This window comes from Corvus moneduloides, chromosome 4 (assembly GCF_009650955.1).
Source record: "Corvus moneduloides isolate bCorMon1 chromosome 4, bCorMon1.pri, whole genome shotgun sequence".
NCBI lineage: Eukaryota > Metazoa > Chordata > Aves > Passeriformes > Corvidae > Corvus > Corvus moneduloides.
Genome location: NC_045479.1, coordinates 17,411,448 through 17,438,444, shown reverse-complemented (window position 1 = coordinate 17,438,444; position 26,997 = coordinate 17,411,448). Strand labels below are relative to the sequence as shown.

The 26,997-nt window shown below is 41.1% G+C and overlaps 1 protein-coding gene across 5 annotated transcripts in view; it reads left to right on the top strand.

Annotated features, from left to right (window-relative positions):
* The window catches only part of FGD4 (FYVE, RhoGEF and PH domain containing 4), a 105,352-nt gene that overhangs the window by 31,439 nt on the left and 46,916 nt on the right, over window positions 1-26,997 (top strand). Inside the window, exon 1 of one of the 5 annotated variants that reach the window (XM_032105981.1) lies at window positions 5,978-6,292. The exons of 1 other annotated variant lie outside the window; for it this stretch is intronic. Coding sequence is in view for 1 of the 4 variants with exons in the window: in XM_032105980.1 (XP_031961871.1) it covers window positions 18,673-18,688 (16 nt within the window). In the remaining 3 variants the exon portion in view is untranslated. Of the gene's footprint in view, window positions 1-5,977; window positions 6,293-7,811; window positions 8,002-18,381; window positions 18,689-21,446; window positions 21,536-26,997 lie in introns of those variants that run through there. 3 more of the 5 variants (XM_032105982.1, XM_032105980.1, XM_032105983.1) reach the window with 3 other exon arrangements.

Here is a 26,997-nt window from a genome sequence, read left to right as displayed (position 1 = left end):
CTTTGCCACTAATAAGTTATCCACCTGCAGTGGGCTAAAGCATGAGAATGCTGATGTAATAGTACTGCTCAAATAGCACTGCTCCTGCTGTACCTCAGATTACCTCTGCAAAGCCTAACTTCAAGTTCTGGAGTTATAACAACCTTTTGTCTTTGCAAGTTTGATTGATGAAGTAAGAGAGCTTCCTGTATCTGCACAGAGGAGACAAGCACACTGAATGCTGTAATGTCGTGAGTTACTTCATTGTGGTAGCATCGGTTTCTCTGCGTTTCCTTACTCTCCTACTGTTGTTGGTCTTTACTGTGGGATAATTTATAGAGGAGGGAATGTACAGGCCATTCTTCTCCCAGAGATAGCATTTCTATCTTTGTTTTGCCAGTTCTGCCCAAGAGCAGTCCTTCAGTTCCTATACAGACTTTTCGGAATTCATTAGTGAAGCCTAAGGAGAAAGGAAAGCCCCGTGGCCACAGTTCCCACCCATGTGCTGCTCTGATGTCTGTTCTGCTTTCACTGGGAACTTAACTGGTAAATAAAAAGCACAGCACAGAACCCCTGGGGTTGGGCTCTTCCCCAGAGCTGGATTTACTCTTGCATTGCTCAGAACCACGTCCAAAGAGCTGTCTGTGATCTCTCTTTGAGCCTTGTGAGTCTGAGCTTTGGCTGGCTCAGCTGTCAGACGCTGAATGTCAAACCTAGGAGGCTGCTGCTTTTCCATGGAAACACTCTGTGAGATTGCAGAAATAATCAGGCATGTCTGGTGGTTGCTGTGCCCTATTGTTGAGTGCTTCCAGACAGTGAACTGAATTGTCCTACCTTGACACACTGAGTTTTCAGCTGAAATCTGCTCTACTTTTGTCATCCCTCTTGCTTTTTTTTTTTTTTTCTTGATTGAATGCATTAGTGGGACAGCTTATTCTGTTGTTGTGAGGCAAGCCTCTTGATGTTGGCTTTCCATTTCTCTCTGTTCATGCACAACTTGCGAAACCAAATCCATCCCTCTTGCTTCTGGGTAGGTACCATCAGTGTGAGCTCTCTCATGCCTCGGATGTGCAAGGCCTGAGCTGCAGTGTGCTCTTGAGGGAGCCTGTGCAATCACAGATTCTCCTAAGTAATCCTTCTGTGCACTACATTTTGCTGCTGACATAAAAATAATTCTGTGTTTACAATATAAAATTCTGTTAATTAGCTGTGTCTTTATTATCAGACGTTTCCAAGAGTATTTTCTTTACTAGAGGAAGGGGCTCAAATCTAGAGCCTTTGGATGGGTGGATTTTCTTGAAATTAGATTTTACATCATTTTCTTTCCATAATACTTGAACATTATATTTATCAATGTGCCTGGATAACTCTAGACATGCTTTAGTATTGGCTTTATGATGAAATGATGTCTTTGCTACAGGCATTACTAACTGGAAGGCACTATTGATGCAGCTCAGTGGGAGAGGAGCCATAAACTGCTCGGAAACTAAAGCAATTCTGGTTTATGGAATGTGTTCCAGTGTATTGGGCTGGTGCTGTGCCTGATCTGAAAATAACTATCTTTGGAGAAATAACAGTAAATGTCTTGTTTCTTACATTTCTATAAGGCATTCATTTTCATAACTTGAAAGTTATTCTGGAGGACTGCCTATGAAGGAAGGGTAACTTTCAGGCCTGTGCACCAAGCAGGTCACTAAGATGGCCTAGTACAACTTCTATCCGTGTTTCTTTGTTGTCCTTTAATGATAGTTGCCAAAAATAAATGTCCACAGGAACAGCTGTTGTAACATTGGAAGAAGGATTGCTGCAGTGGATGGAGACAGTGTCATTGAGCTGGTGAGAAGGAGAGAGCTCATCTCCCTGCTGCAAATCCCCCTTCTGTAAACAGCAGCAGTTTGGAAGGGAAAGGTTCATCACTTGAAACGCTGACATCATGTGAATCAAACACTGCCTGTAAGAACAAAAGCAAAACAGCTGCCCTTTCTTCCATGCCCAGCACACATCTCCTCTCAGGACACCCTGTGAAAGAAAAATAAATGCCATAGTCTTGTTTCTTGTGACACTGAGGAGCACATGCTGGTGTGAAACTGTGAGGCCTGAAATCGCTGGGGAAGTAACGGGAGTGCAGCTTGCCAGGCCTGAGGTCTCCTCAGCTGCTGCTGAGGAATCATTTGCTGTCTGCAGGGCTCAATTCATTGCTTTCCTTCTGCAAAGCACCATGGTTTTTAGGAAAACAACCAGTTGAGGTAAGGCAGAAGAGCCAGTGGAAGTGTGGAAGCCTTGGCCCTTCTGCGCTTATCACAAAAAATGCTAAATCTTGGGATTTTGGGAAAGTAAGAGGGAATTTTGCAAATTTCAGCCTTTATACTTGCTTAAAAGAAAAAAAAAATATATGTAATTCTTAAAAATGTAGACGTCCTGCTTCCCTTAAGGTGAACTTCTTCAGTACTAGATGGTTTGGAGCTAAATGGAATACATGACCATTTTGTCCCCTGTGTTTGGCACTGGTAAGGCTGCACCTCGAATCCCATGCTCGGTTTGGGGCCTCTCAACTATAAGAAAGACATTGAGGAGCTGGAGCGTGTCCAGAGAAGGACAGTGGAGCTGGTAAAGGGTCTGGAGCACAAGTCCTATGAGGAGCAGCTGAGGGAGCTGGGGCTGTTTAGCCTGGAGAAAAGGAGGCTCAGGGGAGACCTTATTGCTCTTTACAACTCCCTGAAAGGAGGGTGTAGCAAGGTGGGAGTTGGGATCTTCTCCCCAGTAACAAGTGACTGGACAAGAGGAAATGGCTTCAGTTTGCACCAGGGGCGGTTTAAATTGGATATTAGGAAAAAATTCTTCACTGAAGGGGTTATCAAGCACTGGAACAGGCTGCCCAGGGAAGTGCTGGAATCAGCATCACTGGAAGTGTTCAAAAAATGTGACACTTGGGGACATAGTTTTGTGTTGAATACAGTGATGCTGGGTTAACAGCTGAACTCCATGCTCTTGGAGGTCTTTTCCACCCTAAACAATTCTATGAGTCTGTATTTGTACTGAAGTTGATTTCTCTGTAGAAACAAAGGTGACACTATCATAGAGAGCAGATCAGTGTTCTATTGTTTTACTTTGTCTGGCAGTAAACGTTGCAACTGTCAGGAATTACAAGCCTGTTTTAGTAGAACTCTAAAAAATGGTATGACAAATGGGCAACAACTTGAAAACATTCATGTCTGAGGCCTGACATGTCACTTAGTTGGTTTTAGTTGCAGCTTTCAAATCTTATGCAGACAATGGTGACTAACTGCTGTCTGTATGCCTCATTCTGATCTCGCATAACTTGGTTTGGCTGAATAGATTTTTAAGTGGTCATTACCAAAAAGACCTCTCCCTTACCCAATTTGAAAAACATACATTTCTAAAACCCAGTTTCAGACTTCATCAACCTGAATAAAATGCCAAAATCTTGGTCTATCAGATAGCAGCTGGGACTGGAGAAGCTGAAGCACATGGTGTCATTGTCGTAAAAGACAGTCCTTTCAATGAAATCAATTCAGGACACAGGATGTTTATATGTTCTTTATTTTTCATTCATATCTTCCAGCTAAAACCAGTTTATTCCTAAACTTCCAGCTCTCTCTTAGCCAAACGAGAAGGGGAGATGACTAAATTTTCTTTTCTTTGTCCACTCCTCCTCAAAATCATTTTGAATGTGCTGTTTTCCTCTGTCCTTTTCAAGTAGTTTGAATAAAACTTTTGTCATATGTACGGAGGATAATTTTTTTAGTGTTGCTCCGTATATGGTACCTACTGCTTCTGCCAAAGACTGTTGTGTGTCACATTGTCCCTTCCTTTGTGTGATGGCTGCTCCATGTAATTTATTTTTTTTTCCATTGTATCTGTGTAAAATCAGACCTAATAATGAAAGAAATTCCAAGTAAGAAGCTGAAATGGATTCTGACTGCTGTTGCCCTTCATTCTGCTAGCAATCCTCCTATAATGAGTACAGCTAGTTCTTGTTCAAGAACAGATGGTCTAAGGGTTTTTATGGTGCATGGAACAGGTTTTCCAATACCAAGATTGCTTATAATATTTCAGTAAACAACTTAATTTTTAAATACAAAGTTAGAATTAACATAAATCTAGAAAATTGTTTTGTAGGAGGTGTCCCTTTCATGATGAAAAAAAGACTGAAACTGAAGTTGAATCCCTATAATTTGGAAGTCAATTTGCTAAGAAGTGTAATTGCTCCATTTTTTAACCCTGGAAATGCATAAACACATAAAAATCTATAAATACATCAAAACTAATTTCTGAGTCACAGTCTTTATTTTTAAGAGGAAAAAGGAAATGCTACGGGTGCCTTCCATGACTCTTTAATGCTGAAAACTTTTTATTATTAACAATTGGCAAGTCAAATAAGATATTTGAAAATATCTTAAAGTCTTCCTGACTTTATTTTACTGTTGTTGCTGATGGATGATTAGGTTTGGTGTCCATATAAGCTTAAGAATTTTTTGATGATGTAAAGATTACTTACTTAGAGGAAGAAAATGGATTGAAATTAGCAGCATGAGTCAGAATGATCTACTAGTCCTGGAGGGCAAGTTGGCAGACCTGGGCTTGGTCCTACGCCTGTCACCAGTATCCACAGTGCCCTTGTGAGCTCTGTGAGTTCCTTCTGAAATCTGGGTCCTCTTCAGCTTTCTGTGGTGGGGACTTTGGTGTGGATTACAGATACTCTTGTACTGTCAGCAGGGATGGAAAGGCTTCCAATGGTAATGCACCAGCAGTTTAACAGTGGTGTCTCTTACCAATGTGGACTTCATTGGGCTTGCTGCGAAACAAAATAAACATCCTTGTGCAGTGAGGACAAGGAAAACTGAAAATTTGGGTGGGAGGAGAGACAAAAGAGCTCCGTGCCTGAAACCACTTGCAGTTTTTGTGATGGTGGGGTCCAGCTCAGGGTTTTTCAGTCTTTTAAAGGAACAAAAAGCTGTTCTGCAGGACCAGCTAGAAAATTAAAGGTGCCATTAAAGGAGAAAGGAAACCATTTTCCCTTCCTCAAAAGAACAGTTTGCTATTAGTTAGCATGCAGGAACCTGAGGTCCAAATTTGGCTCAGCTTTAAGTAAAATTACCCACAGGTTTTTTGACACGCCATTAGTCATAAGTGCTGAGTGGTTTTGACAGTGAGGGAGAGAAAGTTTGAGTGAGTCAAGGCTATTGTATATTCAGTATTCCAAACCATAAATACTTTGAGACTGTGCAACTCATCAGTATTTAAAGCCTTAATATGTTCTTTTAAAGCCCTTTTATTTTGCAGAGAAGATCGTTATCAGTTGGATGTGAAAAGCCACTTCCCTTTTCCCTGCAGACAGCATCAGTGGGAATTCTCTGAGCTGGTGCACACACCTTTGCTGTAGGTGTGGAGCTGTGCAGGGTCTGGCCCGGTGAGAGCAGAGGTTTCAGGCACACCTTTGATATATTAAAAAAAAGGCTTTTCCAGACACGCCTCTCCTGGCAGTGCAGCAGAGAGACAGGGCAGTTTTGCTGCTGCTGAATCAGCATTGATCTCGGCAGATGCAGAGGAGATAAGCCTGACAGCAGCCCTGAGACCAAAACAGAGGGTCTGTGCAGTTCGTGTTGAGCAATAGATTACGGTATCTTCAGGGGAGCAGTTTCAAAGTCCGGGAGATAGAGATCAGGCAGCAAATGTTTCCATCGTGCTGAAATCAAACCCATTCAGGGGAAATAAGCCTGCCTAAAGAAAATCATTTTGTCAGGGGAAAAACAGATCCCAGCTAATTTCTCTGAGCGCTCTGTTTTAATAGCAAATAGCACTCCCGCTTAGCTTCACCTCCATCTCAGTGGGTGTTTTACCCCCTTTACTCCCCGCACACCGCGGGGAGCAGGCAGAGTCAAGGTTAAACCTGGTCACAGCTTTTGTTCAGGTGTCGTGCCTGCCTGCGAAGGCAGGTCACCTGCCAGGCATGCCCAGTCAGCCCTAGAGCCGGCTGTGCCTGCGCTCAGGCTTTGCGAGGCTGGAGCACAAAGAGCGCTTGTTGCCCCGGTCCCCGGGAGTCTCCCAGTGCTACCACTAGCTGGGGAGGACTGGTTACCATGGAGGCTGCCATCTGTTCACTCCCTGCTGGAATGTGATTATCCTCGCTGGGTTGGGAACCAGCAAAAGCAGGGGAGCGTGTGCTGTCGGCAATTATCTGCAATGGAGTGCGTTAATGGAAGGCTGGAATTAGCTAGCTGGAGGAGCACATAAAAGGATTTTACCAAAACTGTTAATGATTTCTAGCCAAGAGGAGCAAGCTTTTTGCAAGGTCGGTGCTAAATGCATTTTGTATGTAGGTAATTTTTAATTGATGTAGTGGCTTTAAGATTTGAGGATGGCAGCACCACGGAAATAATGCTTATTGTTGGGAGGGTGTGGGGGGATTGTATTTTAAGGATCTTTGTTTGTCTGTTGCAGTTCAAGCAGTTTAATCTGGGGTAGTTAAAGTAGTAAGTCAGAACAATAACTGGCAGAACTGACACAAATGGAGCAATTCATATCTCTTGTCCTTATGAAGTGCTGTTTGCTGCCAGATCTGTTTGATTTACATGTCTTTTCACGCTGATTGCTTTTTGTCTGAGTGATTTCTTTTTGGATGTGAAACGTGTTTGGTTTTCGTACTGGCACGAAGGGTGAGACGAGAGGGAAATGTTCGAGCAGAGCTGCTGATACAATGGATGTTTAGGGTGTTTTATGCAGTTTGCCCAGAGGAAGCAGCGTAAGGGAGGCAGAATGCAGGAGCAGGTTTTCCACTCCTCGTTCCCACCCTCTGTCCCTCTTTCTAACTCACCAACTGACCAAACATTTTGGACTATTTCTCTATAGAGCTTAATTGTACAGAGACTTAACATGAGTTTTCAGGATTCTCTGTTTTGATTTTCAGGATTCCCTGTTTTCATTTAAAGAGGAAAATAAAATTAGAGGTATATCCTTGTAAGGTTTTCTTGTCCTACAAAATACTTTTTTTGCTGTGTTGTAGGAGCAAGGAGTATTAAATTTTTTCAAAATATATGCATGGTGAACATTTTAGTGCAATTCAGATTGCTGACTTAAACGAGGGACATTAAAATTTGCACCCCAAAAATGCAAAATGTTACTTCAGCAGATGTTCTTAGTGGCATATGGGCTTTCCCTTTTCAAATAAAGGTCTTAAGCTGCATTCCTCTTGCCAGAACTGCCATTTTTATTTGGTGCAGGGGAGAACACTACTAGAGGCTTTTAATTGTGTCAGTGCTAATTCAACCTCTCTGTCCTCTGCTTTTATCCACTGAAAATGTCAGTGCATTGGAGTCTGGATGGAAAGTTACTGATAGAGTTAATAAGTCATGATTACAACATATTTGACTAAGATAAATTTTTAACCTACAAGATGCTTTTCAAGTCTTGGTGCCTAACAAAAGTGTGTGTGGGAGGTTGAGAGGGTTTTTATTTCTTTGAGTACTTTAACTGTTTGTGGTGAATGAGCTTTTCTTGTGCTTGTGGGAGGCTGGTATATGTGCCTGAAGTCCTTTCAGACAGCATGTAACACTCTCATCTTGGTGGAACTGGGCAAGCACTCTTAAAGGAAGCTGCATCAACTTGTAATTAAAAAAAAAACCTTTTAAAAATTCCCTTCCTTCCCCAGAATTTAAATATTGCATTGCCTTTGAAGTTGGTGATTTATGCAAAACTTGCTCTTAATGGGCTGCAGTGGACTTGTTCCCACGTGCGAGTCTCACAGGTCTGTAATTGCATTGTCAGAAGGAAAGGGGCAGATTGGCTTTGGTGCTTGGCAAGAGATTAGACTTTCACCCTTCAGGTGTTATCGTGGGCCTGCCGGGAGTGAAGGGCAGCCCTCCCAAGGTTATGCTGCTGTGGGATGTGTTTCTGCTCCCTGCTCTGCTTCGAGGAAGGCACACAGGATTCACTGTCACCGCGTGTGAATTATTGTCTCGTTGGCAAGTCTTCACGGAGAGCAGCAATCCTGTGGGCAGGAAGGTAATGGCTTGTGTACCCTTTCCGGAGGTGATTTCTCCTGATTGCTAACTGGGGCTGTGCTGAGGAGCCTGCTTTCCCACTGCCTCTGCTAAACACGTGTCAAGGATAAATAGGGGACTTTACATTCTGCACTCTCCAGCTCTTATATTCTCTGATGAGCACCATGTAAACATCCAAACAGTCTCAAGCTAAGAAATTTTTTGAATTTCTCTCTTGATTGGTCTATATGTGTCTGCTGGATACTTTCTAATTATTAAATTTTACTTTAGGTCACTAGGTCAGTGTTGATTTGTCGATACGGGATTTAAAGGCTAGACACTGTTTAATCCATTTGAGCATCTGGCCTTTCATAGTAGACATCCCATTTCCATGTAAGAGAGGAACTGTTAAATGTCTGTTGGAAACTAATGATTTTTTTTTTAAAAGGCTTTTTTTTTTTTTAAATCTTTGGTAGATCATTACAAGTGGCTCTGATGTTTATGCTTAATGCAAACAAATGATTGCCAGTGTAATCTGCTACATGATCTCTTCCAGGAGATTTATTCTAAAATATGGGCTTTGGGGGCCAGCAAAGATGATGGGTCATCCTGAGTAGCGATTTAATTTGGGTTATTTAAGAGGGTAAGCTAAACTTAGGTACATTATCTCCCAATAAAAGGGCATTTTGAATGAACTCTCAACTAAATAGTGTCTAGAAATAAAACCTAGTATATAATGGGGTCATAATAATCTTGTTTATAGTGTCTGTACTCACTAAGCTTTCAGGAAACGTGCCATTAAATGGTAAAATCCTGAGTCAATATATAAGAAAGTGGCTTGAGCATAAACGATCACAATTGTTTTCTTCAAACAGACAAGTCTTTCTGCTTTTCTCTTGACACATGACTGTGGAATGCTGTTTGACATGACTTGCATTTATTTATACATTGTGTCCGGGCTGCTGCCTGGTGGAGGTTTTAAACACGCTTAGTTTTCAATACACTTCGTTTTTGCTGTTTACTGGGGTATGGTGAACATTAAAACAAAAAACCCAAAAAAGCCCAGGCTCCTCACTGTCTCCTTACAGCAGCACGGCTGTTTCAAGGTTAAAGCCTGCAGCTCCCTCTGAAAGGCCAGCTGTTTTGGAAAGTCCTGGTGCCTGTTTACAAACTGTTCTCTTTGCAAGTCCCATGGAATAATGGAGTTCTCCAGACGCTGGATGTGGGAGGATAAACCTGCTGACACAGGCACTGCTGCTGTTGGTCTGTTTGCTGGGCCTTAGTAATGTAAACTTGCTGGTGCCTCTTATGCTTTGTATGGGTGGGGTCAAAATGCAGGCATTAACACTTTTTTTCCCCACGACGCTGGAAAGCGCTGTACCAGATTTTAGAAAACATCAAATTGGTTGAATTTGTTCTAAAGCAGATCACCATCCTAAACCTGTGCAGTGAGATGATGAGTAACTAAATGGGAAAGACTGGCAGATGAATTACATGTCTGTGAATTGTGGTAGGGTTTTTTTGTCTTTTCCTGAGGGGCTTGCATTTAGTCCAGAAGTACTTTTGTCCTTTCTTGAGGTTCCACCTTGTTAAGGTGTCTAATTGAAGGACCTGAAGACTCAGAGCTGTTCTGCAAATAGTTTCAGAAAATATTCCTCCCAGGTAATTGTTATTCAAAGTTAGAAGAAGAACAGGATGGGAAGAAATGACTGCATGCCAGCAACAGAATATCTTGAAGTGGAATTATTCCTTTTTTTTTCCCCCGCAGTTCATCCAGTTGCTCTTACCATATAATTAGCTGCTCATTTTAAGTATAAAAATACTACTTGGACTTATAAGAGCCATGGGAATTGTTTACTTTTTGATGAATATCTCAGCAAAGTAAGTCCTTGAGTGCATTTGGGAATGTGGAGATCAGGACTGGAAGGAGCCATTTGGTCCTGAGGGGTTTTTGTATGGGATTTCCCCACTGCCAGCCTCAGTCACAGGTAGCCATATAACTTACCTGTCATTTAGATGCTCAGCAGGCTTTTCTTCTGGCATACTGTGAATCACAGACTCTTACTGGCTATAGGAAGCAAACATTAAAGAGAGCTTTCAACTCTGCTAAATGATGAGTAGCCAGTGTTACCCTGTGCTTCAGAAAATGAACAGGAAAGGTTGAACTCATTGCCAGTGTCATGAGATCCCTGTCAGTAGAAAACTCGAGCAGGCACTTTGAGAAATGAATTCTGCTATCAGGATGATGCTTTCTGGGCTCAAGCCAGTCTCCAGTGCTTCAGAAGAATGGTAACCCAGGGCAGCCAGATTTTGAATCGGAGGGAAGAATAGCCTTCCAGTCCTGGCAGATGGCTAGCAGAAGTGCTTTTCAAGTAGAACTGCTTTTCCAGCTGCTGACTTTGGAGAAACCTTCATGGCAGTTTTTGTGTACCTCTTCTTGACTATCTGTGGACATTTTCTGGCTTGTGCCTTCTTCAGACTCTACTTTTTTGCTGTGGCTTTTCCACTACCACAGATGCACTTTACCTTCATGGAGAGGGTGTAGCTGCAGCTAACCCTGATATTAAACGGTGTTGTAACTTGTCTGTTCCACTTCTACTTGTAGTAACACTTACCAAAAGACGAAACAAAATCCACATTCAGCTACCCAATTAGGTGTTGCTGTGGTTATAGTTCTGAGTATCTGTTTTAAATTTGTTAGCTAAGACTGAAACAAAGGTTTATGCAAATCTTTTCAGCAAAGGCTTATGAACTGGCGATTGAGGCTGCAGAAGACCTGAATTACAGACTTTTCTACAACCAAGGGTTTTGTTTTGAAGGCATTAAGTAGTGCCATGGCTTGTGTGGTGTATTCCCTGGAGAGGTGTTGAACATAGCTGCTGTTTGAGTAGTAGAAGGAAAATTAGCTCAAGAGATTGTAATAGTACTTTAAAGAACAACTTGATTCTGTAATGAGTCATTGCTGCAGGGCAGGACCTGAACTTCTCACCTGGAATTTTTCTTCATCGTATCTTCTCCTCAGTATCAGCATCCTTTGTGTTCTCCTACACTGCTGTCCTATTTTCTAATGGGACACAAGCTAATATTTATTTTATTTTTTTATTCTCTTTCTTAAGGAGGTCACTGATGCTTAGGAAGATGAGTGAAAGCATGAAGTGTCTTTCTTGTGATTCAAAATAGTTTTATGGCTTCCCATACCATGCTTCTAGCAGCTACACTGAGATTGAGACATAGAATAAATAATGCATGCTCATTTTACTTGTTCAGCGTGGTTGAGTATTGTTCAGCTCTCTAAAATATCAAAAGGCTTCATAGGTTATATAAGAGATTACCTGTTGCCTTTCTTTAAAGATCCTGTGACACTTTTCTCTACAGCTGAAATAGTTCTCTGGCAGCTCTGTGTGTCAAGGCAGTTTCCAGGATGAATTCTGATGTCTGTTCTCTTCAGTAGCTCTTGTTCACGCCATTGCTTGGAGCCTTATGTTGCTGTTATGACTTGGCCACCCACTATAATGTAACTGGCAAGTGTTTCAGTCCCTTGGCTTGTCAAGATTTCTGTGTGTAAGTCAGTTTCAACTGTGGAAGCTGCTACAAACACTCTTAAAGATAGCTGCTATCAGCCAAAATAAATTCAAAGGCTCAGTGATGGAATAAGAGCTTTGCCTAAGAACTGAGACACAACAGTTAAAATCTAACATGATGAAATACTCACAGTTAGCAGTGTGAGCTCTGCTTGCCCGCAGTGAAGTCAGCAATGCTGCACCCCTCTGTTGTCTGCTAGCATCTTGTTATTTTGGGGAAATGCTCATTTTCAAATCTTAGTCTGGAACACTGTAGATGAAGAGCCTTGCCCACCAATTTTGCCCATATTACCACTTGTTCTGCAAGCTGTGGCCTGGTTAGGCCGTAAGAGACTGAACATTTGTGTGTGTGTGTTCATAAAGCTGATCTGATTGATTGTAAAATAATAGTCTTTCTAAACAATTGAATTAAATTTTCCAGACTTGTCATTGATTTTACTGGTCTTATTCCTAGTGTTTCCCTGGTTTACCTGAAAGTATTTCAAATATTTCAAAATTTTCCCACTGTTGAAATATTCTGAAAACTGTAGAATGCTTTTTTAGTTGCTGCTTAACACAGGAGCAGAACTCCAGTTGGCAGCGGAGGTGTTTTTTGTGTATGTGTGTCTTCCATGGAGTGTCCTCAGCTTGTGTGAGCAGAAATGTGATAGTCCCTCAATCTGATACTAAACATTTTCAGTTCAAAACAATGCCCAGGACACAGTCATGATGAGAGCCTCTCAGTCGGATGTGATCTACTTACTGTTCTTTGATACTCTGGTCTGTTCATCATGTTTTAATGGATTAAGATTTTCTTTGCACTGCTTTAATCCTGTTTATCACAAAATCAGGTGGTGTTCTAGAATTTCCTTCCATAAGAAACACAACAATGAAACCTGACTGTGTCTGTTTTATAGCTGGCATCTTCTCTGATTGCAGGTTTTTAGAGTTCAGAGATAGCAGTAAAGGAATTGTGGGGAAAAGCTTATTGATTGCTTTTGTGTTGAAATAAATGGTGAAAAGTTATTACTGGCTGGCTGATGAGGTCTGGTGTGTGGATGGCAATAATTTAAAGGAAATTACAGTTTCATTAGTGTGGATGTGGTCTCAAAGGCTATGTTTAACTATCAGCATCACTTCACTATATAAAAACAGTCACAGCTCTCTCTGATCTTTGACCCTTACTGCTCTAAAAGCTGAAATACACTTCTACATTCTCTTCTTTGTCACCACTGTCTGTATTTTTACCTTCCTTTTTTGAATGAATTTGGTTTGTTGAATTCCTTGTGGTCACTTTTCTCTGAACACTTGAGGTACACAAGGCTGGATGGACTACAAAAAAATCAGCACTATGTATTAATGGCAGGGAAGAAAAAACTCTGCAAAGAAGGGCCCAATTTGCTGACTGTCCTGTAAATACCAGATTAAATTGGCCCTAGCAGGACGAAGTAAGGAGACTACAGCTGTACGTATATTTGAGGCTGAAGGAAATAGCTGTGAACAGATAGTGACATTTTTTGTCCTAAAACCAATCTGGTGAATGATGTCCTTGCCCATGGAGGAGGGCTAGACTGCCTGGCCTCCAAAGGTCCCTTCCCATGCAAACCATTCCACACTTCTGTGGTTTTTAGGAGCTGATGTGTTCTGGACAAAGCTCATCTGATACTTTCAGATCTGATACTTTCAGTAAGGTGACAGGGAGGACAGAGCAAGGTGGAAGGAGAAATGTCTTGTGCTTTCAAGTTTCTCCTCCTCAGAAGGCATGGAGTCAGAACTAAGGTGGAGCAGGTTAAAAATGCCTGTACTGCTGCATATTCTGTTTAAGAAATGCAAATGGGATTACCAGGGAAAGACTAAGCAAATTCATGGTGAACATGGCTTTCAGCATCTGGTAAAATACAGCTGCACAAATGCATCTGCTGACATGGGTGATCTATAAACTGATGCTGTAAGCCATCGGGCTTGTGTGTTTGATGCCTTCTGCAGTGGGTTACCCAAACATTTGCTACTGCTTCTTGTCAGATAAAGAATATCTGATTATTTTTTTAATCCTTTTTTTTCCCCTGATCATATTTTGTGTACTCTTATCTACCCCAGAAGTGTATTAATGCATTCCACTCTGCTGTTTGTTGTGAATCCCCCATGCAGGTTTTATTAATTCAAACTAAGAATAATTTGTACTTTATTTTTAGTATCTAGCACTGCCTTAATTTGATTTTTATATGGAAGTGAAATCATGGTCACTGCAATCTGATCTGCTTCATTTGTGAGTCTGTTGTTTGGATTTTTAATGTGGAAGGGGTAATTTTAAAGTTATGAATTCAGCCTTTCACTGTACTGCTGAATCTAAGGAGAATTCTGTATGGTGGTCTTCCTGGCCTGGGTCACAGCCTTTTTTGGTGGGGTGCACGTGTGCTTTGTGTGTTTGTGTGTGACCAAAAGCTACCTTAACTGAAAAATGAGTCTATACTATTCTGCAAATATGTTAAATGATGTTTCATCTGTGAAGGTGAGTAAAAATGGATGGCACAAGAATTTTAGGGTAGACCACAGGCTTTTTCCTTCTCCCTTTTTTCTCCCCCTTCCTTAAAGGAGGATATGGGTTTCTGTGGTACCAGCTACGTCATGACCTCAAGCCGTCAAGGTACCAGAGATGCCCTTCTGACTCTGCTGGTCTGGCTGTGTGTCCTGGCTGCAGGAAGGTGCAGTGGCAGGCAGGGACATCACCATCAGAGGTAATGCAGTCACTGGGGACAAGGCAGCAGCTGTGTGGGAGACAGGAGGCCTGAGGAAGGCATGGGAAGGACAAAGCAATGAATATGCCATGAGAAAAAGCAGGGTCTCAGGATGTCTTCTCTTTGCTAACTCTTCTATTTGCTAGCTCTGTGTAGTGAAATAGAATGGATAACACTATAAATAGTAATTTCTGCTTCCTAAATCATAAACCACAGGCTTTCCCTTTGGGGCATATAATACAGCTGAGCTGGAAGAAAAGAAAAAAAGGATGGAAAAATACTCATATTTACTTTCCAATTATGGCATGGTAATTGTTCATCACATCTACCTTGAGATTACTTTTCTTGCACCTCCTTGCATGTGAACCAGGAGAGCTAGGGAGGAGAGTGATAGATATTCCTGATTTTCACAAGTGGGAAGGGAAAATGTCCTTTCATCAAATGGATTTATTTCTGTTTGGGCTGCAGATCCAGTATCCCTTAGTGTTTCTTACCTTGTTGAGGGTCAGTTACCCATCTTTTTAAAGCTGTTGTTGCTTTTCCTTGTTGCAGGAGTTCTGAATACCCATTCCTAAACTTCCTCCTTGCCCAGCCCACTTCTGTGTGGACTTTCCCCTCCTCCCTCCTTTTCCTGGTGATCACTGGTTTCTGTAGGTCACTTCCTTAATATAGAATTTCTTCCCATCCTTTTATTCATTATATGCCTGCAAATCTTGAGTTGTGATATGGCTGTTTCTTCCTTCCTCACGTGCCTGTGGGGCAAAGCTTGAAGGATGCAGTTGAACAAGACAGCAGTATTAAATAAGTTGTGTGCTTTGGGTTTTTTTTAATATTTTTTTTTAAGCCGTCCAGGCTTCCACACAAAATTACTTGTTACTGATTTTAGACTATCCCAAGAGTCACGAAAAGGACAGCATGTGGAAGGTCTGACAGAAGTGAGGGTCACTTTGGGACCCGGGTGTGTGGTGTCCTGTAGCTGATCCCATTTCCCTAAGAATAGCTGGGAGCCAAGTTGAATCCCTCTGCAGGCTACTGCCCAGCTCGTGAGAGGGGCTTTTCATAGCACCTCAGGAACTATTTGGGGATGACAACAAAGCATGCTTTTATTTCTGTCCATGCCCCAAATGCTGTGATTTTGAAGTACTGGGGTGTAATTGAGAAGAGAAAGGGGAGGTCAGTGTGAGTCAACCACAGCTATTTATGGGAGCCCTGTGAAAGGGGCCTTTCCCTCTTGGACTCATTGAGATGTCTATAGATCTTTGACATGGAAAAAGAAAGTTGGGAGGTGTTTCCATATTGAAATTCAGAAGTTCTCCTCCTGAATTCTGTGTCAGGGTGCAGGTGGGTTATGGATCCTTTGGCTGGGACAAAACTCCCTCTCCATCACTGACTGACACAACCTGTGCATCATGTTCTGATGCATCATTCTCAGCAAACCTTTTCAAACACTTTGTGCCTGAAGTGAGTCTGCAGTAAGGAGGAGAGAAGCAGAAGACAGCCATGTTGAGTACTGGACTGTGATTCACTGTCATATGAGCCAGTTTGGTTTTGGGGGCTGTATGTCACAGGGACATGCTGCTCATGTACCTCTTTAATATTTAGTTCAGCTTTCCAGGTTTCCTAACAGTACTCATGTGACTTCCTTCTCAGCTTCATCACATTAAGAATATTCAAATGAGTTATGTACCCAGTTTGAGTCCCCTTGTCTGCAAAATGGGGAAAGTACTGAGAAAAAGCTGCTGTTGTTTAGCCTGAGAAATGCATACTGTGTTTATCTGTGTAGTTATTCTGGTTATACTAAATGACAGCAACTTCTTATCTTGGTAGTATGACTTTAATGACACACTTATGAGAATGTTTTACTTAACTAGTTGTTCTCCATGCCTCCTCATCTGCCTTTTAGAGAAAATTAATAAAACGAACCTTGTTTTTAAATTAACTTTTCTTTAAAGTTCCTAGGCATGTTTAGGTGACAGGGAAGACACAACTGCACTTCTTGGTGATGAATTTTCAACTAATACTTGCATTGTGCAATTTGCATGTTTCTGCTTTTCGAGTAAACAAAGTTGGGCGTAGAACACTTGTGAAACCAGGGTAATAGGTTAATGAGATATTACCCTTCTAGCAGTTTAATCTCTTCCAAATCCCCTTATCTGCTAACTAATCAAATAGATATGGAACAATGAACATATTACCTTTTTTTAAAAAAGGAGGAGTTAAATGTGTATTTCAAAGATGGGCACTGGTGACTTTTTTATACCTGTTTTAATGTTTCTACTTCTGAAATGAAATAGGATCCCCGGTTTCCTTCATGTGTGTAAAATTCCTTCTTCCTGAGTGGTAGCAGAGCTGCAGTGACTCCTGTCTGGCCCCTGCTTTTCCCTGTGTGACCCCTTCTCTTCTCTTTGCTTGCAGTGGTCAGTGACCATTTATGTAGCTGCTTATCTAGAATACTTGCTTCTAAAAATAATTATTTTTTAGCTATTTGTCTTATTGTTTTCTAACCTACTATATTGTTTGTATGAAAGTTGAAAGCTATATTGCTGATCCAATCTGAATTTAAAATCTGGCATGTACTTGTATGATCAGCATTATCAGTGGTTTTCCTGGGTTGGAAAGAGTAGATCTGGCTGAAGAAAGGCTGGCAAAGCCCTCACTGGCAGATGGACAAACCAGACTCATGGGGAAAGTGGTTTGCTCCAAATGTGGGAAACTGAGCAGAAAATTTATCTTCTCAACAAAGGCTTTTCTGGAGAGATGAGGTGTTCTGTTATAAAGGTACTTCATGTGCAAGCCCAAGCAACCGGGGCAAGCTTTGAACTCCTGGAGATGAAATTCCAAAATACAAATACAACTTACGCATTGGAGTTCTTTTGGTTTGATTATGAAACCCAGTTAATGCTATTTTTTATTTTAATGATGCATTGAAGATCTGGGTGAATAAAATTTGTATGTCTCTTTAAGGAGCCTGGGATTACTTGCTAGAGTATCAGGGATGAGGAAACGCAACTTCCTAGCTCAGCAGTTTAAAATAAATGCTCAAAACAGAAAGAAAACTTGTAAATCTTGGCCAAGGTGCTAAAAATGTGTTCCATTTAGGTGTCAAATCCATACGCACCGAGCTTGCATCTGCTCATCTCAACACGAAAAATGCACCAAAGTGTTAAAATAACTGGAGGAAAGTTTGTTTTTTTTTTTTTTTTTTGCTGGTCTTGGCACTATCCCCCTGCCGTTCAACATGTGTAATAGAAAGGAAACAATTAGCTGCCCCTTCCAGAGGGCTGTCCCCTCAGTGACAAACAGATACTTACGGATTGTTTTGCAAGCGTGCTCCCCGTAACCCTTGGTGCGCAGCCCTCCAAGCAGCTCTGCAGAGCTGTCAGCGTGGGGACTGCGAGGCTGGAGATGGAAGGGGCTGCGGGGAGCTGTGGTTTGGAGCAGTGCAGTGCTTGAAAATGACCTCAGCTGCCTGCAATATTCTGATTCATGTTATCCGAATTGACAGGGCTGGATTTAAATCCCAGTTTTTTCTCCTGCTGAGATGAAAGGATCACATGGTGTGGGAGCTCTGAACAATAAAAGAAAGTTACTTCCCTTTCCAGTTAATCATTTTGCTTTTTGAAACTCTGTATTTCCTCAGTTCATAATTCACTCTAATATCTTTGTATTGTACCCTGGAGCACAATATGTAGTTTATGTCATTTAAAAATTGATTTTAAATTGTTCTAATCAATTTTAATCTATGCTGAATAAACTAATGTTTTCATAACAATTCTTTAACGTAGACTCTTTTGGTCAGTGCTCTGGTATCCTGTGTGTCATATGTGCTTCATTCTTGGCATATCTCTAAAGAGAGATTAGGAAATGCAGAAGATGATTTGAAATGAGCACCATGCAATATGGGAGAACAAAGAACCAAACAGAAAAATGTACTAACTTGTCCTTTAACCTTGATGCCGCTTTAATTTCGAACAGCAACGCAATTAATAGTGACAAAACTTTCTTAGTGGCTGAGGTATTCGACAAAACAACTTACAGTAGTCCCTCCTTCTCCTCCTCCTCCTTCTTTCTCCAGCAGTTTGTACGTTACATAAGCTGATTTCTTTGTTTTTCCTCTTTCCTCGTGAGCAGACTTCACTCTCTTCTTTGAGCAGACTGGTTTGCGTAGCTTACGCTTCTCTCAGCACGGGCTGGCCCTCCAAGAGGAGGAGGAGGAGGAGCATCGTGTGACTGAGAGACCCAGCGTGTAAACTGTCAGCACATACGGAGCACCTGGGGAGAAATCCTTTCTGGCAACTTGTAGGGCTTGTAAATGGGATAAATGTGAGCCTCTCATAGGGTTTTTACCCGTGCAAAATCAGTTCCTCGTGCAGTGGTACTGGATTACATTTGCAAACAATGTCTTCTGAACCAGGTAAGGCTGACCGGGATGCTTCTGTTAAACTTTAAACTCTTCAAGACTCGGGGTGTGTTTGTGTCCAGAGACACCAAGAGTTAAAACTTTTTAGTCTGAGGCAAATAAACCGGTGAACATCAGCTGCCTTGTGATGCAATACATCTGGAATGCTCTGGTGGCTTTTTCCTCCTATTCTCAGTAAATGAGCTTGAAGTAAATGAGCTCCTGAACTGATTGCCTGATACGTCTGCCACACCAATAACCCCTTCACTTTTGGCTTGTTTTGCTGCTGCTTTCACCAGCTCTGGACTTTCTTAAAAGGAAATTTAGTTTTGTGATGTTCGTAAGTGGTTTCAGTTCCTGGCTTATTTGCCGGGTTCACTGAGCTCTGCTCATAGCTGTAAGGTTTCTATCGAGCATATCTGTGAGAAAGCATTGCCTCAAAGATTTATATCCTGCATAAGATTTATATCCTTGTTTAGGAAGTAGGTGTACACTTGTGACTTATACCCAGCTTTTCATGTATAATGTTGCAATAATCCATTTAACTGATGCTTATGCTACACTTAATGTACAGGATTGCCTTCCAGAATTATAAAAAAAAATCTTTTATTGCACCCTCCAGTGAAAGGTTTGGATTTTTTCCATTGTATGCTTGTAAATGAGTTTTAAAGAATACTATTGAAAATAGTGCTTTACTTCTAAGTGAGTGCATTTTTCAGTTCTGAGAAAAATTCATCTTGGGATAAGTTCAATCAAAAGGCATACCCAACCCTAACACTTAATGTAAGACAGCAAATATTCTGAATTAGGTTTTATACAGAGAGATGGGTGAAGCTGATCCATGGAAGGTTTGGGTTATTATGCCAGTCTGCCTCTCTGGAAAGCCCTCTGAGACTAAAGAGAGGGAAGGGAGTCACTGGCAGAGTGAGTTTGAGATTTGCTAGAGAAGCTTTGAGTAGACGTATGCAAATACCCAGTTCTCCTGGTTTCAGTCCTTGTGGGCATCTGCTTTTTTTTTTTGGGGGGGGGGGGTACAAAGAATACTTGTTTTAAAAAAATTATATTGGTTCCTTATCTGTTTTATGAGCAAGTTTGAAATTGCCCTTTTCCCTCTAGCTTTTAAAAATCAACCAGAGGGATGGGAATCACACCTTTCCTCCCACTCCTTACATACCATTTTGTTGTATCCTGAGAAGAACTGACATGTGGATGTAGGAAACTTTTTTCACAGATTTCTCTCTCAAGAGCCGTTTTCTAGGATATGTAATGCCTGCCCTTTTCCTGTAAATGTGATGTGAACCCTTATGGATTTTTCAGGAAGGATCATGTGTTATAACTACTATTTCCTCTTACCCCTTGGCTTACTTTCAGTTTGCAAAGGCCAAAGCCTACAGAATTCTTACATGTAACAGTGGCAGTCTGAATGTCAAATAGAGTGCCGAAGCTGTGATATTTGATTGGGTTTTTGACATTAACTATGTGATGTACAAATAAATTTGTACATGCCTTAAGGTGACATAGATTATACTATCAGGTGTAGGAGACCTATGGATATAGATAGTGCACAGAGAAAGGGTGACAGCAAGTAATTCCAGTCTGTGTGGGTTTTAAATCAAGTGGACAGATACCCCTGGACCCCGGTAAACAGTATCAGAGAAGCAGTGAGTCTCTTGCTGAAGCTCTGGATGCCTCCAGTCTGAAACAGAAAGAAATCCTTCCAGTGCTGACTGCTGGGACTGGGTGAGAGGGCAAAAGGAGGGACAGGACCTACAGGGAGTATAAATTCCCATAGCAGTTCATTCATCCCTGTCACTATGGGCAGTTGAGTGTGTCCAGCTACCTGAGCAAAGGAGTTTTTCCAAGTACTAAAGGCCCACAACATGTAGAATGCACCTACACAGTATGTAGAATGTATCTTTCCTGGAGCATTGATGTTTTTGAAGATTCGAACTTTATAGATTTATATTCTTTTAGTAGTAGTATTCACTATAAAGGAAAAAACTGATTTCAAGCAATGTCTTTTCAAAGGCTCTTTGATACCATGGCCCAGAAGTCAACAGGGACTCCAGTGTTTCCATTAGTGCCACCATTATGCCTTTCTTTGTGACTGCAGCACTGGGTCTTACGTTAGTCTTTTATGTGGTAGGTGCTATGTAAACAGAAAATGTCTGTTGGTTTACATCAGTGCTTGTAAACCCAGTGAATTTGTTGAGTCTTTACTGAAAATTGAAAATATTTATGTAATTCTCCTCTTCTCTATCTCTCCCCTTCTGCCCTGAGTTTATAATTATTATAAAAAAAAGGATTAAATTTCTTGTGAAAATATCCCTGCAGTCATGACCTGACACTATAAAAAAGGAAACAAAAAGAAGAGGAGGCAACAGCTGGCTTATGTCATGTGAGGTGGAGAGGGATTGGAGTATGGCCAAACCTTGTATTAGAAAAGAAATTAAATGCTTAACCTTAAACAAACGTTATTTTTAAGAGTAATTTCGTAGAGTTTATTTGCTCTCTGTTTTGGAAAACTTTCTTCCCCATCATGCAAGCCATCCACTTTTTTTAGTGAATATTTCAGTGCTCTTTCTTCTGATGCCAAGAGCTGAGGCTCTAAGGAAAACTCTAAATATTACATAGGAGTCAGCAACATTCTGTTGGGCTGCAGTTTTGTGAGCAGCTCAAGTGATTCAGTGGGCAGTTGCTGCCAGGAGGCTGCCAGGTCCCTCCCTGGGCCTCTTGGGCTCATCCACAAGCCAGCTCAGCTGCCACAGCACAAAACTCTGGGGGTAAAACGGGTGTCCACTTGTCCGGGAGCTGTGCAGGGTTACGCTGACCTGGAGAGAAACCGAGCGAGCCCTGGAGCTGGTAAGAAGTGAGCAGTGGGAATTACAGGGATGTGGAGGGATGGAAAGGATGGAACTTCTCATCTTGTCTCACTCTGGGGTAGCTGCAGTTTGGGCGGGAACAGCCTTTTTCTGGTCTGTCCTTGGGCCTTCAAACATTTGCTTTTCAAAACTTTTGCAAAGTGAAAGGTGGCATGCCCTTCGTATGTGTTGGACAAAACTTCAGCCAGTTCAAAATTATTTCTCTTCTTGAAGTGTAGTTGGGTTTAATTACTTTTACAGTACATTACTTTTTTTTAGAAATAGTATTTCCTATCCATTTGCACACTCAAAGATAAATATTCATAGGAGGATTAAACTTTTTGGAACGGTATGATAAATTTTCAAGTTTGCATAGAAAAAAGATATTTGAATTCTCTAGCTTCATAGGTTTTAAGGAATGACATTCAAAATTCATCATACAGTTGTTATTTTCCTTTTTTTTTTTAACAGTAGATCTTAAAGGGAGATCTAGAAAAGAAAGGAGAGAGAACTAAACAACAGAGTACTTCTGAATTTGAATCTCTCAGCCTGTTCAGAGCATGAAGTGTAAAGCTGTTTCAATCTGTATAATGTTCAAGAGGCAACTGCCTTCATGTGCAGGTCTGTTAACCTGGAGTGAATTCTTTGGACAGCACAAAGAGTGGTCATCTCTGGCAATTAAGGGCTACGGGATTTTTCCCCATTTGGATTCCAGGCATTTGGCTTCCTTACATAAGGATGATTATGGACCAGTGGGTTAGTGTGAAATGGTCACTGGTTTCTTGTTCCTTACGGGAAAGAGGCAATGTAAAAGCTGACATAATTGTGGTGGGCTTTAAAGGAACTGGACAAGGAAGGTCCTTCCGGAATGATTTCACAGGAAGGCTCTAAATGCACTTAAACGAGGCTTTTTGTGTCTATTCTTCACTTTTTTTTCCCTCAACCAGGTCAAAAGCAGGAAGCACTTGAATTCTTGTGAAGTGTCCAACTTTGGGTTCTTTATATTTCTGGTTTGGTGCAGTGAGCATTCCCAGGGAGCTGCTTGTTTCGCAGCGTTTCGTAGCTGATGGTTGTTAATTACTTGGCAGGGAGACTGGCGTGCCTGGGGAGCCTGAGAGCGCCGGCCTTGGGGGAGGAAGGCACTGGCCACGGGGCAGCCGTGGTGCTGCACAACTGTGCTGCTGGAGCCACTCTGGAGGGGCGGCAGGGTTTCTCTCCATCCCCACCTTCCTCTTTATCATAAAGTTCACGAGTTTACATTTACTTGTAACCTTTCTTGTAACAGGAAGCAGTGCCTGGTAGCCTGCTGTAGTGCTATTGTGCAGTTAATACCCTGCTGCCTGTTCTATAATTAGGACGTATTTCAAGCCATCCCTTTTTAGATAATGTTTGTTTTTATTATTTTTTCTCTTTCTGTTCCTACTGTTTGCTCCAACCCCACTGCGATATGATTCAATAAAATCAATATTATCTAGTGGCTACTCACATCTGGAAAGGGAATCTTGTCTTCCTTTCCCTATCAATAAATTTGCATCTTTGCCCAAGCTCCAGTGCGTCTAAGGTGAATGAATGCATGAAAATGGCTGCTTTGTTTTTTGGTGGGGTTGCATTTCTGATGGCTTATCTTTCCCAGACTGCATCCTGAGGCTAGATGGGTGCCAACACTGGTGCACACAAAGTGGTGGGAGCAGGCAGCCAGGAGGAGGGGAGGGAAGTGGGTGGAACAACTTGTGTCTGTGACAGCTGGCTTCTGGATGAGCTCTGAGTTGTCAGATGCTGGCAGGACACATGGACTGCCTCAGCAGTTGGATCAGGGAAACAGTTTCCATCTATCAGTGATAATTTTATTGACTTGTATTGAGTAATTGACTTCTTTCTGGATCTTTGGCTGTTCTGCATTTTGGATATACTATATTATGCATTTATTTCTTTAAATAACTTGAACGTGCATGTATTTTACAGCTTCTGCTCAGATCTTCTGAAATATTAAATCGGTTACAGTTTCAACCTTCTGTAATTAGATACTTTATTTTTTCTTCCCCTTTGGGTCTGTAGGGGCTTTTTGCTTTGGGTTGTTTAGCATCCTGTTCCTAAAAATGCTTTCTTTTAGTCCTTTTATCTACAGAAATAGCTGATTTCATGTCTCAAAGCATATGGATAGTTTCCAAAATAGCTCTGAGTTGAGATGAAATAACTGCACAGATAACTGGGCAGAGAACAAGTTTGAAGTGCCAGTGACCTGTTAGAGAAGTTCAGAAGCAATGAATACTGAGCAAAATTGTGAAATTTGTAGTTAGATAAAATTTCTCTAAGCACACTCGTATTTTATAATGGCTTATGAATTATAGAAGAGGAGGCCTTTCTGTCATTGTCTGAGTAATCCCTGCATTTGCCTGGTAAGTAAATGCTAATGAATCCTTTTGAATTATTCCAGTGATTTGTACGAGGTAGTCAGCTGCATTTTTCCTTCAGTTGACCGCAGTATTACAGGTGCTTTCCTTAATAAATTGGACTGCCCAACATGGTGTCATATTGTTTATCTGACATATGATAAAAGGAAGAAGAAAATAAATAATCTTAAAACTTGACAAATAAAGTGAAAGAAACACCAGGCTCAATGCAACAACCCTTGCCTAGACAGATTCTTCTGCGATCAGTAAATCTGTTTTTACAAATGAGGTATCTTGTTTAGTAAATAAGAGCTTGGGGCCCTTAGAAAGTGATGATAGCCATCTGTGCAGAATATGCTGGTGACAATTAAAAACTTAGTGAAAAATTTCAGTGCTGCATAGAACAATGGTTGAGGGGACATTGCTCACCTCACACAGCCCTGCGGAGAAAACTAAAATGAAAAAATAATTTTGGGCAAACACGGTGGAGGTGTATCCTGTCAATCTTTTTTTTTGGTAGGGCTTGTAATCAAAATGACTATTAATGAAGTAGGAACTCAAGAAAGCCACACGAAACTTTCTCAACTCCTCCCTTGATCGAACAAGTAGGAAGCTGTAAAGAGATCATGGGATTGGGAGGGGAGGAAATGCCCCCCAGATACAGAACTCACCAGTGTTCCCATTACCACAATGTAGTCAGGATGCTCCTTCAACTTTGTGAAATGCAGTCATGTGAGAGGCAGCTCTTGAGCTGAAAGTTGCCATCGTGAGTTATGGCACTGGTAAAAGGCAGTGCTGACGAGGAGGGAGGAGTTACCTGGAGTTACCTGGTGCAGAAATGAGACAGTAACAGCAGGGCAGATGACTTGGGCTACAGGGTCAGCTTGCCCTGCCTAATCCTGGAGCGAAGGAGCTGCTGCTTCTTATTGTACCCATTTTCTTTCTTGGTATTTTTGTTTTGTGGCTTTGAATCCTGTGGTTCTTAGCTACATGAAGCTCATGGTACATAGCAGTAGGGTCAGGAACTGCAGTCACTTGTAAGTCTTGTAGTCGTAATAAAAGCACAGAAAAAATATTGTCCAAATCTGCTGAAAGATTTTGACATTATTTTATGAAACACAAGCCATGGAAAGTTTCTACAAGTAAAAGAATACTTTTGCATATTTTCTCTTTAGATTTTGGGCTTGATAATACATGTTCAAAGACCAAAGCGAAAACAAAGCTTTGAGGGAACATATTGTAATACAGGAACTAAATATGTGGAAGAGGAGTACTTTATTCCTGTAAACAGAACTCATACTTGCAGCTCTCCCTTCAGTCATGTCTTTCTGGAGATGTGGTTTGAACATTTCCTTTCTCTGTGTATTTAAGAAACCTCCTTTATTCATTAAATAGTTATGAGCTATTCCACCATCAGCAAAGCCGTCGTCGCAGTGCGTACAAGTGGAGGTGAGTGATAAAAACCGTAGTGAAGAAACGCTGTGGTTTTGGCAGAGGACCTCAGTCATAAGCTACTGCTTTCAAACTACAATCATTTGAAGTCCTGTACAGTGCTTTTTATTTTATTGGAGCAGCATCAGCAATGCATGTTAAAGTATCGTGCTAATCCAAAATTGAAACAAATGTTGAAAGCTAATCCCATTAATTTTTGACTCATTTTAATAAGAGTCACAGCAGATGTGCAGGTTTGCCTGCAAGGAAACGACTATCAGAGCCAAAAGGACAAAGATCACAGCCAGACAGGACAACAGATGAAGCACACTGAGTCTGCCTGCTGTAGCCAGCATTGGCAGGACATTTGTAGTGGATGTGTAATTCACCATTCAGTTCCTTCCTTTGCGTGATTTACTGTATGCTGAGACTGAGATCAGGGGATTACTGATCAATCTTATTTAGTTAATGTTTTGGTGCTTTCTGTTAAAGCTTGGACTTTATCATCTTGAATTTGTTACGTTAAATATTTATCCTACTTAAATGTGGTGGCTTCCATTGCAACTCCATCTTTTTAACAGAAATTACTGAAAGCTGTATTTCAGTCTAGAAATGCAAGTTACCATCAGAAAGAGGAATGATTTCTTCCAACCAAAACAACTGTAATGCTTGGCAAAACATGGGAAAAGCAGCATGGAATGCTCAAGTCTCATGAATACCTACAAACCAAACCAATGCAGTAATGTCTCATCTTAGACCAAGCAGATATGGGAACATTTAATATTGGTTTCTGTCACTGATGCTCTGCATAACCTGCCTCATTTATTAAAAATGAAACAATTTCAAAAGTAATTTCTTCTTTTAGAATATTTTGTGTGTAGTGCACAGTTAAACTTGCTGAAGTTTCTTTCAATTTTCCTTCTGTATTGCTGCTCTGTCTATTTGTTGCCAGTGGTTCACATACTGTTGTGCATACCACAATCTGGAAAACTCTGCTCTCTGTTACTAAGTAAGGTACCATTATCTACCAAGAAGTTAAACATTTTCTGGCTCTTGGCAAGTATTGTGTAGCAAGTGTTTGGCCTGACAGTTTGAAATTCAGTAATGTTTCCTGTTTAACTTCACCATCACATCTTGTGAGTGCATTCACATGGGTCATTGAACTGAAAGAGCAGTATTTATCTACTTTTTGCAATCTGCAGTTTATACCTACCATATTCACTTGAAGATTTATTTACTCCATGCAGAAAATGCTATGAAAGGGGGGGTAATATTAGTTTGGTAGTTCTAGTAATATTCATGTGCAGTGAGAAATAATAGTTCTGTATACTTTACATCTTTATTACTCCCAGAAAATGGCCTACCTTCTTCTGTTGAACTTAGAATATTTTTGCCTGTGTCTGGGGAATAGCTCTGCAAGAAAAAAAACCCTACATGTTAGCATTTTGTCAGCATACTCATCTGAAGTAATCCTTTAATAGAACTTGATCTGTCCCCTATACTTTGCCAAGATTCCATTTTTCAAAGATAATTCTAAACTGTCTGTTATTTGCTATTTATTTTTCTGGCCAGCACCTTCTTGCAGAAAGAAAACTAATTTATTTGGGGAGACAGGCCTCCTGACTTCAGCAAAAGCTATTTT